Source organism: Meles meles, chromosome 17, assembly GCF_922984935.1.
Source record: "Meles meles chromosome 17, mMelMel3.1 paternal haplotype, whole genome shotgun sequence".
In the NCBI taxonomy this organism is placed as follows: Eukaryota; Metazoa; Chordata; class Mammalia; order Carnivora; family Mustelidae; genus Meles; species Meles meles.
Window position 1 is genome coordinate 18558185 of NC_060082.1, and position 17064 is coordinate 18575248.

Consider the following 17064-nt stretch of genomic DNA (forward strand, 5'->3'; position numbering starts at 1 on the left):
GAGTCTGCTTCTCCCTCTCTCCTTGCCCCCCCTCCCCTGCTCATGCTCTCTCTCATTCTCTCTCTCTCAAATAAATAAAATCTTAACAAAAAAAAATTAATTAAAAATTTTTAAGAAATGTTATTTTACTGACTTTGGCAGTAAATAATTTGGCAGTAAATGCTGGAATAACTAGGTTTCCAGTATTTGAAATGAAAATGATTGTGCAAAGTATGCTGATTATTGGTTTAGAATTGGGAAAGAAAAGGAAGAAAAAGGAAGTTTCTAAGGAAATAAGGGGTTTACTTTCTCCATCATGGGCTTATAATCACACTAGTTTTTGTTTGTTTGTTTGTTTGCCAGAATGTTCTCATATTTGGGCAGGACATATTTTTTCTGTTTATTTTAATAATGACCGTGTCTGTAGGAATGATTTATAAGTACAGGTAATAAAGGTGCCACCAGCATTGTGTTATTGACCATAAAAATTTCAACTGAACACTAAATGCTCTACTTGGTTGCGTTTTCTCTAATGGCTATTGAAGGGGACCTTCAAATGTTTCCATTAACAAATTCTTGGTGAATTTTCCCCAGGTTCTAACAATCTATATCAAAATAAAACTCATTTCATGGAAAAAAGGAATCCCACAGCACTTCTTTTTAATAACTGTTCAGCTACAAAATTTTATTGGTATCTTTTTATGTTCCCGCTAGAGGATGTAATGCACAAAAGCATTGCCACGGAACATATAAAATTACAAATGAAATTTATTGTAAAAAGTAGAATGTCTTCTAGACTGGTGTCAGTATTTATTTCATTCATAAACCAAAGCTGCAGTATAATATATTCATTGTCAGCAAGTTCATGTGTGTAAATTGCCATCCAATGTTATTGACTGATATAAGACAGATATTGAAAAGACAATTTAAATGTACTCTTCCAAACATAAACTGTTCCACAAAAGCACTGTAAAAACTCCTTCAAGATTTTGGGTTGTGCTTGACATTTATGGTTAACTACATAATTTGGTCGTGTCATAATCCACCGTGTTTGGCAATTTGGCATTAAACGCCTGCAGAGCAGATTGGATCCTCACCACCTCACTAGTAGACAGCTTGAGTCTATGACGAAGCAAGCAAGAGAAAAGATCTAGACGACGCTGACCAGGTGGGGAGAGTTTATTTACACGGTCTCTTATCTCCAGAAGTTGCAAAAGTGCTGAGTCCTGGGATCCCTGAGTATAGGGGTAGTCCAGCTGCAAAATCAAGTCCCGAATTGCTTCAGGATCAAAGTGCATGCTGTAACCAAACACTTGAATGTTATTGATTTTCATGTAACCCAGGTTCCGGGAAGGGTCAATAAATTCCAGCGGTTCGTAGTAAATGCTCTCATTGCCATTGGGGCCGCTGGACTTGATGCGACTCCTCAAGTAGATGTGCACTGTCTCAAAAAAGGTCTTCCATTTGTTGCCCAGAGTCAGCGACCAGTTGTAACACTGCAGTGGGAGGTCCAGCTTAGTCCGCTCCCAGTCTGGAAAGCTGTTTTCATTCACAGGCATAAACCAGCTCTCGGAGTGGCTGCCCCCGAAGGGATTGATGTAAACGGCCAACACTGGCTCCAAGGTGCTATTTTTAGTTAAGCAAATCTGTAAAGAGAGACCCAAGATCATATGGACCAGACTCGACTTGTACTTGTTACTCTTCAAGGTGAGGAGCATCCGCTTACGCCAGGAGGGGTCAAACCAGCTATTGAGGCGCATGTCGTTGCTGATAAAAATGGCGTGGACTTCTATTCGTCTGTCCGTCTTCTGCAACAGGTATTTCATCTCGAGGTCTTGCAGGTCAGTCTCAAAGCCAATATAGTGATCGGTGGACTCGGCGACCTCAGGCTTGCAGAGCCCCTGGCTCAGCATGTAGCCCGTGTTGCAGGTGCCACAGCGGGTGCGGTTGTCAGGGGCGCAGGTCAGGCAGGCAGAGGCGTCGCCCACCGTGCAAGGCAGGAACGCGGTGCAGACCACCTGGTCATTCGGGCAAGTGCACGAGTGCGTCTCTTCGGAAAAGCTGCCCAGGAGACCGTTCTCATTGCAGTAGAGAAAAGACTGGATGCGAGTGAGCCAGTAGGTTGAGGTTCTAGAAATACAAAACAACAGGAATCTATATAAATACAAAGATTTTTCTTTGTGTGTACTGCAATAAAATTAACTTTAGCTCTGAAAGCCTCACCATCATTTCTTAGGATAGCTCCAGTTATTTGGATAAAAGATCCAGATAGTTTATCATTGAAAATAGATACATTTTATATCATATTTATATGTTATATATGTGTGTGTATATATATATATATATATATATGATTTTTTTTTCATTCTTCATTGCACAAGGTTAGATGTGGATAGATTTGATTTGAAATGAAATATGGCATGGACTACCTTCTGATGAGATTGCTTGTCATTTTGCTAGGTACTTGGAAGCTGATTGTGAACATAATTGGGTCAGTTATTGTTTTGAAATGCTAACCAGCAATAGGAAATAAAAGTGATATTATCACAAAATATCTAGAGTAGAATTAGAGCGTATAAATGCTGGCTGCTCATTCATTTGCTCTTAGCTTCATAAAGCACTAATGTTGCAAGAAGCCAAATAGAGAATGAAAGAAAAATAAACAACTTTAAAGTGTCAATCGGTGTATTTAAATAATCAAGTTTTATCAGTATTGACCGAACAAGTACCCACTGAGAAGGAAAATATTATTAAAACATGCTTGACTTTATTCTTACAGGCTGCTCAAGAAAATTGTTGAAAATACCTTGTTAAAACCAACTACAAGTTGTTTTAGTAAGTGTGAAGTGTATCAGTTTAATGTGTTTGATTTGAGTCATTAACGTTTTTCCGTATTTATACCCAGAAATCAGGCTAATCATGAAACAAATGTAAGATTTTTACTTTTCGCGTTTTGCCCACAGTATTCAAACTCTTTTGGTGTGTTTAAAATCTCAGTAAAATAATGAAGGAAAAATTGTGTGGTCCTGTAACCAGGTAATTCGTTGTTTTTATCACAGCTGTTCGATCATGGAAGAGTTGAAGGGCATCTATAACGTGCCGTTCTCTAGTGTGGAATAGCACACAAGAGCACACCTCTTCCACACTGAATTTCTGAGAAATAGTTAGGCTCAGACTCTATGCGTGTGGCTAGAATACTGCACAATGTATCTATTTCTGATATTCTTATGCCTTTCTGGTGTTCATTATTTAGTACCCATGAGATTTTCTGTGAAATGTGTCTATTACACTCAATCCTTTACACTTGAACACTGCTGCTGTTTCAAAGATGTTGTATACGCAGAATACGGGTAAAACATAGGTATTAATCTGTCTAATAATCTGTCTAATCTGTCTAAATAACCAATAAAAACGTTTCAATATCTATAACAATATTTGAGCTGTTTATATTACATATTCATTTTCGTTTCTTGCCCATCCTCCCCTTGAAATGCAACACATTTTTTTAAAGTGAGTTTTTCCTTGTTTTCCCAAATAAATCCCATAACTCCTTCTTTCTCTCTCATAGTGCTTACTTATTCTTTTTTTTTTTAAGATTTTAGTTTTATTTATTTGACAGACAGAGATCACAAGTAGGCAGAGAGGCAGGCAAAGAGAGAGGAAGAAGCAGGCTCCCCGCTGAGCAGAGAGCCCTATGTGGGGCTTCATCCCAGGGCTCTGAGATCATGACCTGAGCTGAAGGTGGAGGCTTTAACCCACTGAGCCACCCATGCGCCTCACTCTTTTCATGGTACCTTTTGTCACTTAAAATTTTGTATTATTCTGCACCTACTTGTTCATACCCCATTTATCCTATTAAATATAATATCCAGCTTGCCAGAAGCACGTATGCCTGTTTAGTGCTATCTGTCCAGTGCCAACCAGAATACCAGGAGGCCACAGCCCTTTAATGTTTACTGAATCTTGAATCAAATCCATATAGGAATTAAAAGACATTTTCTCAATAAGTGTAATTTTGAGTAAAAGTTAAAGCCCTCAAAAGAACATTTAATATGGTTGTAAAGACCCAGGTCTCAAGTTGCAGGAAGGAGAGTTACACAACATACACTTTGACATTTGCACAATTAAATGTATAAAAGTTTTTCTTTTCCACCTTCTCTAAATGTAATTTTTTTGTTATAGACCCAGAAGAAAAGAAAAACAACAAACAACAACAACAAAACTAAACCAAACCCAACCACAGCATTAAAGCTTTTCCATTTAATTATTTCTCATACTGAAAAACACTGGCCAGAAATGCGAACCCATTAAATTCATTTGTAACTTTCTCTAGATCCTTTAAAAATAAGTTCTCAGAGGGGCACCTGGGTGGCTCAGTGGATTAAGCCGCTGCCTTCGGCTCAGGTCATGATCTCAGGGTCCTGGGATTGAGCCCCGCATCAGGTTCTCTGCTCCGTGGGGAGCCTGCTTCCTCCTCTCTCTCTGCCTGCCTCTCTGCCTACTTGTGATCTCTCTCTCTGTCAAATAAATAAATAAAATCTTAAAAAAAAAAAATAAAAAAAAAAAGTTCTCAGAAAAACTCTCCCAGGAGCACACCCAAGGGTGGTGAAATAGCAATGGTGTGAGGCTCTTTGGCACTTTGGGAGCCGTACATCTGCGTATGAGTCTCCCTCATCCTCTAGCTCTGGTTGTTTCCTCCCCGCAGAATAAATGTGCAAAAAGCTTCCTTCTGTGGTGCGTGAGATAACTTGATTATCTCTGTATTCAATTTAGATGGATAGAAATTACTACTGATTTTTAATCTGCAGTTACTAATGTATTTATTCTATCAGTTTTCTCTTTCACAGGCTATTAATGTCTGTCTTGGCTCCTTTCTCTCTCTTTCCTCCCTCCTTTTCTCCCTCCTCTCTTTTCCCTCCCTCCCTCCCTCCCTCCCTTCCTTCCTTCCCTTTCTTCCTTCCTTTCATTTCTAGATTCTCTTATCCCTTCCCTCAACCCTTTCTCTCTCTCTTTCTTCTGTAACTCTATTTGAGTCTTTCTATTATAAAGAATATATATTTCTATTATAAAGAATATATATATCCTATCTGGATTGAAAATTATATTTTCTTCCCTGAAACCAAAGCATACATTCTCTGAGCCAATTCATCTTTCACGGTAAGCTCTAATCATGTTTCCAAATCATAAGGACAAACAAAAAATGAAATAAATAGACCTAAGGCTAAAGACAGAGCTCAACAAAACTAGGGCACTGTGGAAAGAAGCATTTGGACACTTTAGAAAAGCAAGGGCTTTTTCAGCTTTCAATCTCTTCCAATCCTTTTCACGTCCCCGCAGATGCATTACTGAAGGAATATGTTTCAGCTTCATGGGTTTCAGCTTGTCGTGTATGAATATTGATAACCTGGCACACTGCCAAAACTCCTGTACCCTGGCATAGAAGGGCCAGTGTGTAGATTTTCTTCTTTTAGACTTCTTGTCCTTTCTCCCCCACTACTACCTTTTGACTATTTTATACTGTATTTCACAAGTAAGGAATAGATTTTTAATTAATTTATTTATTTTTTAGCATAACAGTATTCATTGTTTTTGCACCACACCCAGTGCTCCATGCAATACGTGCCCTCCCTATTACCCACCACCTGGTTCCCCCAACCTCCCACCCCCGCCCCTTCAAAACCCTCAGGTTGCTTTTCAGAGTCCATAGTCTCTTATGGTTCATCTCCCCTTCCAATTTCCCTCAACTCCCTCTCCTCTCCATCTCCCCATGTCCTCCATGTTACTTGTTATGCTCCACAAATAAGTGAGACCATATGATACTTGACTCTCTCTGCTTGACTTATTTCGCTCAGCATAATCTCTTCCAGTCCCGTCCATGTTGCTACAAAAGTTGGGTATTCATCCTTTCTTCTTTTTTTTTTAGGAATAGATTTTTAAAGGAAAAATTAAATGCAGCAATCAGTCTTTGCTTTACTTTTTGTAAAATCTTGGCTAAAGCAGGAGTCAAAAATGGAGAAGGGAGCCCCTCTGGATTTTTCATTTACCCAAATAATTATATAGTTTTATTTTCCCCCACAAAGTAAAATAGAACTGATTTTTTCTTTATTCTAAAGCCTTTTAAACTTATTTTAAATAGTTTAATTGTCAAGAAACTTTATAAATTCATTTAACTAATGTAAAATAAATAAAGATCAAAAGTGGACCTGTATTGAGTATTTAATGCTGCTTCAGTGTATATCTAAATATTTAAAGAAAGTAGTACTGCATTTTTTTTTTTTAAATTCCCATCTATAGCTTTTATTCACACTCATTATGTATTGCCTCCTCAGGCCAAGGCTAGAGGATGCAATGTCCGTCGATGGACTTCTGGCAAGAGGTCTTTTGTTGCTTTGTTATCAAGCAGGCGGCATGGTTCGTGACATCTGCTTAATTGTACTTCGATAAATATTTACTAAACGAAGTAAGAAAGGAAAGGAGAAAGAGGGGAGAGAGGAGTAAGGAGGGTCGTAGAGATAGAAATTAGAGTGAATGAACTATGGATTAGGAGAAAACAGAAGACAGAATTTAAAAGGCCATTGACGTGTGGTAGCTCCTATGACACGGAGCACTTCAGGAAGGGGAGGAACTCCCTTATCTATCAGGAACAGTTTGGATTTGGGAAATAATTTCTACAAAGGCTTTTATGGGGTGATATTAAAAAGAGAAAAGTGCCTTCCAGAGTTAAGTTAAAATTTAAAAATTAAGTTAAATTGAAGCTAAAAGCTGACAGCACATGTACATTGGAGGGATCACGTGGTGCGCACTTGGGAACTTCTCACAGCTGTTTAACCAGTTACCTCCATTCAGTCTGTAACACTCTCTCTGTGTTGAAAGTCTGTTCTTCTCCACAGGATACATGTCCCGTGAGCATCAGGAGAGGCCTAGACTAGAAGATGGATACCTGACTTCTGGGCCGGACTCTACCCAGTGACCTGGGACAGGTCACTTAGCTTCCTTAACCTTAAGCAGAGCTCAAAGAAACAGTAGTTCAGAGTTTGGATTTCCTTGACCCTGAGGAGTAGAGGTAGCTTTCTGAACCTTTGTGTGTTCATATGTGACTTCACTGCCCGATTTCTGTCAGGATGAACCCCATCATCACCGTCTCACATGTGGTGGTTATTCATAAGGAAACAGGGTGAATGAAATGCTTGTCTCTAAAATTTTCCTGTTATTTAGAATATCAACTAAGGCATGGTCTTATTCTTATAGTTTTGAATGATGTTAACTGTGATTGGTGAAACAGATTCCTGGGCCTCCCTTCAGACATGCTCTAAGAATTTCCAGGAGTAGGGCGCAGGAATATGCAATCTCAGAGGACATTATGTACACATAGGCTGCAAGCTTCCTATGTAAGAAAACTGACAACCCAAATAGTGCCTAGGGGCTCTTAAAATACCATCTATTCATCCGCGTGTAAGAATATGTTCAGAGAAGGTAGATAAAAGTTACAATTTCTGTGGAGAAGCATCCGATGGCTTTGAATTAACATGTGAAGCTCTGTCCCCAACGTGTACGCTACAGTTTGCAAACCCCACACTAGAAAAGGTGTCATGTGCTTACATTGAAGAACAAGACAAATGCTAAAGCCTACGTTAATAAATGAATTCTATGTTGTTACAGTAATATTAATTATTTAGTGACTACCTCTCATGTCACGGGCCAGCTACTTTGTATTCATTATTGAAAATTCTTCACAGTAGTTTCCAAAGGTAAACCTCATTTTAAAATTTTAAAAATACTGAAGTTCATTTTTTTTTTAAAGATTTTACTAATTTATTTGACAGAGAGAGACACAGCGAGACGGGAGCACAAGCAGAGGGAGTGGGAGAGGGAGAAGCAGGCTTCCTGACAAGCAGGGAGCCCGATGCGGGGTTCATCCAGGACCCTTGGATCATGACCTGAGCCGAAGGCAGCCGCTTAATGACTGAGCCACTGAGGCACCCTTGAAATTCATTCTTTTAATGACTTTCTCAGTTGCATATATGTTAAGTAGGACAATGAAGACAAACTCAGAGAAGCAAACTTAAATATTATTTTTTTAAATGTGGTTGAAAGTATGGTTGCATGGGATCATGAGAAAAAGTACTTAACAACTGACTTTTGAAAAATACCCATAGATTGCTGTTAGCTGGACCGCATCAAAGATAAAATAACTTTTAATTTGATAAAAATTACTTTTAATTATGATATAAAGTTTAATTTTTTGAGTGACAGTATACTTTATTGGCTTCAGTCACTTTTGGGGAGCCAAATTATCAACTTTTAATCTTATTTCATTTACCTCATATATACATTGGGAATAAAATATAGGTTGTTGTAATAGATTAAAACACAATTTCAGGAAAAGCAGTTTAAAGAGTGCCTATGAAATAAATGTAAATGCTTATTTTTGTTATTACTATTGTTACTACTGTTATCTTTTAAAGAAATATCACTGCATGTAGTTCTTTTAATACCAATGTTTTTCCTCAGGAAATTGAAAATTTTTATTTTACTTACAATTCATGCATTGCATGCATAATATCACACTGTATTTCTGAATTTTATCTTTACCAAAATAAACACAGTTATTGATAACACGGTCAAGACTATATTTAAAAGTACACATGTGGCGTCTTTGTGATAGTTTTGAAACTCTAAAAGGTGTGTTAAGACAATATTGCTTAAATTCAAAACATACATTCTGATGTGTAATGGTTTGCACTGAGGTATTAGAACATATGTTGATACAAAAACAATTACTTCCTTTCACGGTTAAATCCTCTCTGAGCACTAATAATCTTATTTCAAAGGTCCCTTATTTCAACCTTCTAATCCTTTATTGCTCTCCAAATCTCTGCACTGTGGATCCAAATTTTAAAACCTAAACAATATAGTTTCAGTATCTTTTTGAAGTTAAATATAACTCTTTTGAGTAGAGCATTTCATTTCAGCCTTCATCGATTTGTGTTTCTCTGACTCTAATACTTTAAACTAAATATGAATTTGGGATTAAGTACCCACAGCTATTTAAACAATCATAAGCTGATTATTAGCTCAGCCACAGAGAAATAATACCAAATAATATTCTGTGACCCACCCTCTTCCAATCCTGCTTCTCTGACCATCTCAGCCTTGACAAAGTGGCCTAGGGCTCATGGTGACACCCCAACACGTAATAGTCTCACTCTTTCTTTCTTTCTTTTTTTTTTTTTTTTAAGATTTTATTTATTTATTTATTTGACAGACGGAGATCACAAGTAGGCAGAGAGGCAGGCAGAGGGTGTGTGGGGAAGAAGGCTCCCTGCTGAGCAGAGATCTTGATGTGGGGCTCAATCCCAGGACCCTGGGATCATGACCTGCTGAAGACAGGCTTTAATCCACTGAGCCACACAGGCACCCCTCACTCTTGAGAACAGTTTTATGCCTCAAGTAAGAGAATGTCATTTTCAAAGTTCCCTCAGCCATGAATCTCCCAAGGAACCATCTCTGTACCACATGTGTATATAGATACACATCTATAGATCTATAGACACATACAGATACACACTTTAATTCAAGTATTGACTAATAATTTTGGCTTGAATGTGAAGGAAGGCAATGAAAAAGGGAGTGAAGCAGCTGAAAAGGGAGGGAGGTTATATATATATTTTTTTAAGATTTTATTTATTTATTTGACAGAGATCACAAGTAGGCAGAGAGGCAGGCAGAGAGAGAGAAGAGGAAGCAGGCTCCCTGTTGAGCAGAGAGCCCGATGTGGGGTTCCATTCCAGGACCCTGGGATCATGACCTGAGCCGAAGGCAGAGGCTTTAACCCACTGAGCCACCCAGGCGCCCCGGAGGTAGGTTATATTTTAAAGAAGTTATTACCTGGTAGTTAACATTCACTGAGGTCTTATCATGAACACATTTAATAGGCATTATTTATTTGTTCCTCTCATTTCTCATTACTCCTGAGTAAGGATGCATATTACCTCAATTTATAAAGGTGAAGGCATGCCTTTTATTTTTTTATTTTTTATTTTTTAAAGATTCTATTGATTTATTTGAGAGAGAAAGAATGAGAAAGAGAGAGAGCATGAGACGGGGGAGGGTCAGAGGGAGAAGCAGACTCTGCTGAGCAGGGAGACTGATGTGGGACTTGATTCTAAACTCCAGGATTAGGACCTGAGCTGAAAGCAGTTGCTTAACCAACTGAGCCACTCAGGCACCTCAAGGGCATGCTTTTTAAAAAGCTTAAATAACTAGAACTTGCTCAAAGTCCAAGGGCTAGTAGGTGGTAGAAGTGAAAGAAGATCCTTGGTCTTTATTACTCCCAGTGATTTTTTTTGGACATGACATCAAAAGCACAAGCAACAAAATGAAAAATTAATAAGTAGGACAACAGCCAACAAAAGGCTTTAGTCAAACTGATTTGGGACACACTTGGTTGAGTGGCATACACAGACAAATCTGTTTACTTCTTAGAGAGCTACTGAAACGTTTGTCCCCAAAGATGCTGCCTCTGATGTTATAGTTCAAAAAATCAAAAGATATGTTTTTCTTCCACTTGTGACATAAAATATGAGAAGAGACAGGTCAACATTCAGGCTGTGAAATGAGAGGCACGCAAAAATGAACACAATTATGTTTCTCTAGGTAAAGAGAAGATATTTTCAAAAGAACACCAGCATTTTCTTAATTAGAGTGCACATTTAATTTTCTTCCAAAGATTACCAAAGATTCTTCCAAAGATTACCAAAAATTGAAATATCTTGCCCACTAATTCACACTAGATAATAAGTTAAAAGAGCTTAAAAAATATTTAGTATGTGCAAGTTCAGCCAGTAAGTGGTTTGTGTAATTGGTGAATATTGACACCAATGCAATTATTTTGCAAAGACAGGTAAATCTGGTCTCTCCTAAATGCATTCATAACATCCTGGCTTTCATCCACCATAATGTTCATTACACCAAGTCATTATTACCAAATCATCTGTCTCTCTCATTACATTATACAATCTATGAAGAAAAATATGTATTTGTTTACTTCACTATTTACTATCACGATGTACTAAATCAGTGTACAATGTTTATACTTGAATCCCCCCATTACAACTTTCTAAACCTTTATTGGTCTTAAATGTGTGCATTATGGATCCAAATTTGAAAATTTAAATAATATAATGTAGGAATTTAAAATATTTTTAAAGAGACCATTCCATTTCATCTTTCACAGGTGTATTCATCTCTGATCCTAGTACCTCAAACCTAGCATAATTTGATATAAGTGAATAAATTAGTGGATAAGAGGAAGCTGAAAAAGAAAATTTAAGACTAAATTGAAAATGTCTTTCATTATTGTTGTTCTTGTTAACATTTCATATGGCTTTCTTGATTTCCAGTAAGTGATGAACATTTTTAAAAATTGTTTTATTTTCACATTTTTTAAAAAGTATGTTGCATGACCAATTTCTTATCAACATAGAGAAGATCAATAAAATGTTTAACTCTATCATTTGAATACTTTAACCAATTTTAATGTTTTTCTAAAACTAATAACCAATACCATTTACATTTAAAGCATAATTTTAAATTTAAATAAATAAAACACAATTTGTGCAAATCTGAGGTCCATCTCTTCATATACCTGTGAACACAACTATGGCATGAACTGTCTATGATATACTTACCTTGGTCTTAGAAACATCCCTCCGAATAGATTGTCTCCAAACTTGCCATTTTCTTCTTTCTTACTACAACCATCATTGTTGTCTACAACCATGAATATCAGCTTATCCCTTTGTGCCTCAAGTAAAGCAAGAACCTGGTTTCTAGAAGCCTTGTACCTACTCTTTTTGTCATTTTGTTACATTTGTGTACTAGCAAGCTAATCTTAAAATCTGACCCATTTCTAATTGCATGACACCTTTTTAACTTTTGAAGCCATTCACAAACTGATAGCCCCTAGCTTTCAATGCTTAATAAAGTGTATTCTCCATTTAAGTTGTCCCTGTTCCCCTCCCTATATATGTGATGCTCAATTCCAACTACATCGAATTTACTTGTTATAGAATTGAATGTCCTTTCTCTTCTGCTTAATGTGTTCAAGATGCAAATTGAATCATTTTTCCTTTAAACAGTCTTTTTTTGATGACATAACTTAAAATAACCAAATTCCTTGAATGAGTGTATCAGATATCTATATTCCTGTACTTGTAATTAAACCATGTGTAGCCATATATTGTGGTTTGATAGATTCTTATCTCATTATTTCAACTAAAGTATACTATTCATGATAATGTCTGTAATTTCCTACATGTTAGTTTTCTTAATTAGAGTATAAGCTTTTCAGAAAAAAGAAAATGACTGTTATTCCATTGGCATTCCTAGAGACCAACAAAATGCCTTCTTGACACTTCCAAACAAAACCGCTAAGTCAAAATTGAATTATGGACTTATGTTTGTGGAAAATGTCAGAGAGAATACTCTTAAAATCCCCTCAATGCAAAATGCCAAGAAATTCTGGCAACACCTATTTTGAATGCATTGTAGGATGGAAAGAAAGATGTAAAACTTCACGGGCTGAAATTGGTGTAAAAGAACAATGTAAAAGAAGACATATATGTGCCTGATCTCGAGTTTGGGGTGGTCATCTTGGGTATCAGAGACAAAGTCTGGTACACTTAACAGTAAGAAGTTAAATTGGAGATCCACTATATTTGGAAAGACAGACACTATGCATTGAAGGGGAGTCAGCTTAAAAAAAAAAAAAAAAAAAAAACAGCAGCAAAAACAACCAACATCTAACAAAGAAAGAGAGCAAAATGAGCGTCTATCCTGACCTCACTGTTTGTAGAAGGGAGAGTGCATGATCTATAAATTCAAAAACAGGAATGAAAATAATTATTTTAAAGTGCTCCAAAATTGTTGTAAGGTGGCAAAATGAAACACACATTTTCTAGAGGAATGTACATTCTGCAAAGTACTTGAAGAATCAATATAGACAAAAATTATTTTGACCATGAGCTCACAATAAAAACAAACAAACAAACAAAAAAACCCACACATGGGGATGTGGCATTTTTTATTTGTGATTGTTTTCACCCTTATACGTTATTTTCTCCCTTCTCCATGTTGGATGGCATGGCCTAGAATCACAATACTACTTTTACACATATTTTCAACTCCCTGCTTCCACTTGGGAAGAACTTAACCCTGATTATCTGGATAATAAATGACAAGAAGATGAGGAAAATCTTCTTTTTATGTCTCCCACAAGAAAATGTGAAAATCTGAAGGCACTACAGTTATAAGACATCAATATTATGCATATTATTTATGATTTCCCAATTACCGAACAACGGTGGGTACTGTAAGAATGATAGTTATTCTGTAAGTGTGAACACCAGTGCTATCCTGTAACTACAAAATGGCAAACGTTTCATTAAATTTACTGCAGATTATAAATGTGATATTGGGGGCACCTGGGTGACTCAGTGGGTTAAAGCCTCTGCCTTCAGCTCAGGTCATGATCCCAGCGTCCTGGGATCGAGCCCCGCATCGGGCTCTCTGATCAGTGGAGAGCCTGCTTCCCTTCCTCTATCTCTCTGCCTGCCTCTCTGCCTACTTGTGCTCTCTGTCTGTCAAATAAATAAATAAAATCTTTAAAAATAAATAAATAAATAAATAAATATAATATTGCACAGGATTATTTTCAGACTGCTAATTTTATTATTATTATTAATTTTTTTATAGCGAGAGAGAGAAAGTATTGGTGGAAGGGTGAGAGACAGAGAGAGTGAGAATATTAAGCAAGCTCTGTGCCCAGCACAGGGCTTGACGGTCATTTTAGATGTTGAAATACTATTTCTCAATATGATATAATTAGGAGTTAGGGACTTTGGGAAGTAATTAGACGATGAGGATGGAGCCATCATCAATGGAATTACTGTCCTTAGAAAAGGGACTTGGGGCGCCTGGGTGGCTCAGTGGTTTAGGCCTCTGCCTTCAGCTCAGGTCATGGTCTCAGGGTCCTGGGATCGAGCCCCACATCGGGCTCTCTGCTCCGTGGGGAGCCTGCTTCCTCCTCTCTCTCTGCCTGCCTCTCTGCCTAGTTGTGACCTCTCTCTCTGTCAAATAAATAAATAAAATATTAAAAAAAAAAAAAAAGAAAAGGGACTCTAGACAGCTGTCTCACCCTGTTTCCACCATGCAAGGGCACAGTGAGAAGAAGGCTATCTATTAAGGAAGAAGTGACCTCACGCCAGACACCAAGTCTTTCTCTGAGCCTTGACCTTGGTCCTCCAGCCTCCAGAACTGTGAGAAATACACATTTATTGTTCAAGTCACCCAGCCCATGGCATTTTCATTATACCTGCCCAAACTGACTAAGACAGGTATTATCTCCTAATTTTTCTACCAACTTAATACTACATTTAAGTCTGTGGAAAATAAAAGTGAATCAAATGACTGTATAGAAAAATGGAAACAATTCAGTATGTCTAGTTTTCTTTGATCTCATTATTTTTCAAATGAGATTACAGGAAATGATGGATTATCTTAAATGACCATTCCACATCTATTTAGAAAACAAATAGCAGAGCAATCACTTTAATCCTTGGGTTCCCGGAGCAGACTTACGTTATGTAGAACATTTCTTTCCTCAGCACACAAGACATTCCATTAACCAAAATATCATCTGATAGGGAAAAAAATGAGTCACTCTAGATGATATCAGCAGTGACACAATCAAATGGGTATTCAAAATGTGCTGTTCTCTCACTTGCAGGGTAAACCACAACAATACAAATAGGAGCGCCTTATCAATTGGCAGAAAGAGAGAAACTTGTGTCATTTCAAGAGCTTAATCTATTCTGTTGGCAGGGGGAAACATTCACAAGTTTGTTCCTTAATGTTGCAGGTTTAGCCTTCATTTAATTTTTGAACAGTAAGTCCATTTCGAAATTATTTGAAAATTAGGTAATATCATTTTTTGCTTACAAATTAATTTTAAGTTATCTTTGTTTCTCTTTTCATTGTTGCCATTGCCATTTATTACCTTTTAATAATCAAACAATCTTTTAAAAGAGAAAACAAAAAAGACATTATATGCAAGTAACTGCTAAAACCATGATGTAAAAAATAATCAGATAATTAAAAACTTATAAATATTTATATATGAGATGTATAATAAGTACCCATTCTAAATACGAATAGTCTGACCTTATAAAATCATATGTAGTTTGTAAACCAAGAGCTAACGAAGGAAATTCTAGAAACAGTTCACCAGATCCATAGAAGAAGACCCGTAGAAGGAGAGCACGTACTAGAGGTCAAAACTACATTCTCTCTAGACCTCAGAGTTATCAGAGTAATCACATGGTCCTCATGCCCACCATTAAGTAATAACCACAAATACATCATGAGCACTTACTATGTGCTGGGGATAATTTAAACATTTTACGTATATAAATACAAATATATATGTATATTAACATTTAGCCCTTGCAACAACTCTATCAAGTAACCACTATGATTTTCCACAAGGTGCCTCTTAAGGGACAGCACAGACTGTCTATAAAAATGAGCCAGTGTCCATGCTCGTCACCAAGAGATTATCTATGATGTTATTGGCCCAATAAAGGCATATATGAAAAAATGATGAAAAAGTATATTTTTCTAGATAATTATAATTTCAGTTTACCTCTTCAAGTGACAATTGTCTGAAATGTTTTGACAGCCCAGATAACTTCGGACAAAATGTGAACTACTATACTATTTCTGGATTAAGCAGCACAAAGTGAGATGAAAATATAATTCACACTGACATCCTAATGTCATCATGACGTTTAGTAATCTAAAATCCCATATTTTACAGATTATGTTAAAATCATATGACAGTGAAAAAGAATCATGTGATACAAGGGAGATTCTGAAATAACTTGCATCAGTGTGTCTCAGAGCCATTCTATCCACTTAACTGAAGAAAGAGTAGGTCTACCTCAGTTTCTGTTTAGAGCAATAATACATTTTTATGACACATGCACCTTGCATGAAAGAAAAACAACCCAAGTGGATACAGGGCTAGAACAACTTGCCCTTGATTCTGGAAGTTAAATTATTATTATTATATAAACATTTTTCATCATGTTTCCTTATCCTTCTAGCATGGGATAAAGCTCCTTATCTAAACACAGTAGTTTATGCAAGATTTCTTCTCATTCTGTCTTTACCTATCAAGTCATCCTAATATATATATATATATATATATATGGATTTATTTATTTATAAATTATATATATAATTTGTTATGACATATGATATAAGATATATGATATGCTAAGATATATGATATATATAGATATAGATATAGATCATTTGTTATTTTATCTGGTTGTGTAAGAGGCAAAGGCAAGCTGAGGAGGTGAGAAATAGCAGTATGATTTGTAAATTTAAAAAAATGAATGCTTCATTTGTTGTTAATTGCCTATCCAACATCCACAGGCCCCTTCCTACAAACCGAAGCTTCATTTTGTTCAGCACAAGGTGCCGAAAAACAAAACAAAACAAAGCAACACTACTTGCTGTTTTCCTTGAAGTTAGCACTAGATGCAATTCTGATACAAACAGACGTCTGTCTGATGGAGAATAGTCTGGGATAGCTTCTTTTTCCTGAAAGAACTCAATAGCCACACTTGCTACTCCTAGTCCTGTTACTTATGCTGAAAATGGTTCTGATTTCTGAAGCAACAAGAGCCATCCCATGGATTTGAGACAACAGACATGTAAGCAAAGTTGAGGGAAAGGCAAAAAATAAATAAATTAATTAATTAATCAAATCAAATCCAACCAAACAAAAGCAAGCAAACTGGTCCTATCCTTAAGAACTATCAACAACTGCAACATCTACAACATCAAGTTGCAGAGCCATTGCCAATAGCTACTTTCTAAAATCTTTGTTTTTAAGGTTCCATTCATCAAGGTTTCTGTTCCTTGTAGCAGAATATTGATTACTAGAAACAAGATAAAAGTTTCTGAGAAGCACTCAAACTTTGAAACTAAATAGTCCCTTGCTTTTGTGTTGGG

At 36.7% G+C, this 17064-nt stretch overlaps 1 protein-coding gene across 3 annotated transcripts in view; it reads right to left on the minus strand.

Annotated features, from left to right (window-relative positions):
* Window positions 1–643: 643 nt before the first annotated feature.
* The window catches only part of BRINP3 (BMP/retinoic acid inducible neural specific 3), a 399003-nt gene continuing 382582 nt past the window's right edge, over window positions 644–17064 (minus strand). For all 3 annotated transcript variants that reach the window (XM_045983654.1, XM_045983655.1, XM_045983653.1), the window contains exon 8: window positions 644–2109. In XM_045983654.1, the coding sequence (XP_045839610.1) occupies window positions 993–2109 (1117 nt within the window). In that variant the 3' untranslated portion in view covers window positions 644–992. The remainder of the gene's footprint in view (window positions 2110–17064) is intronic.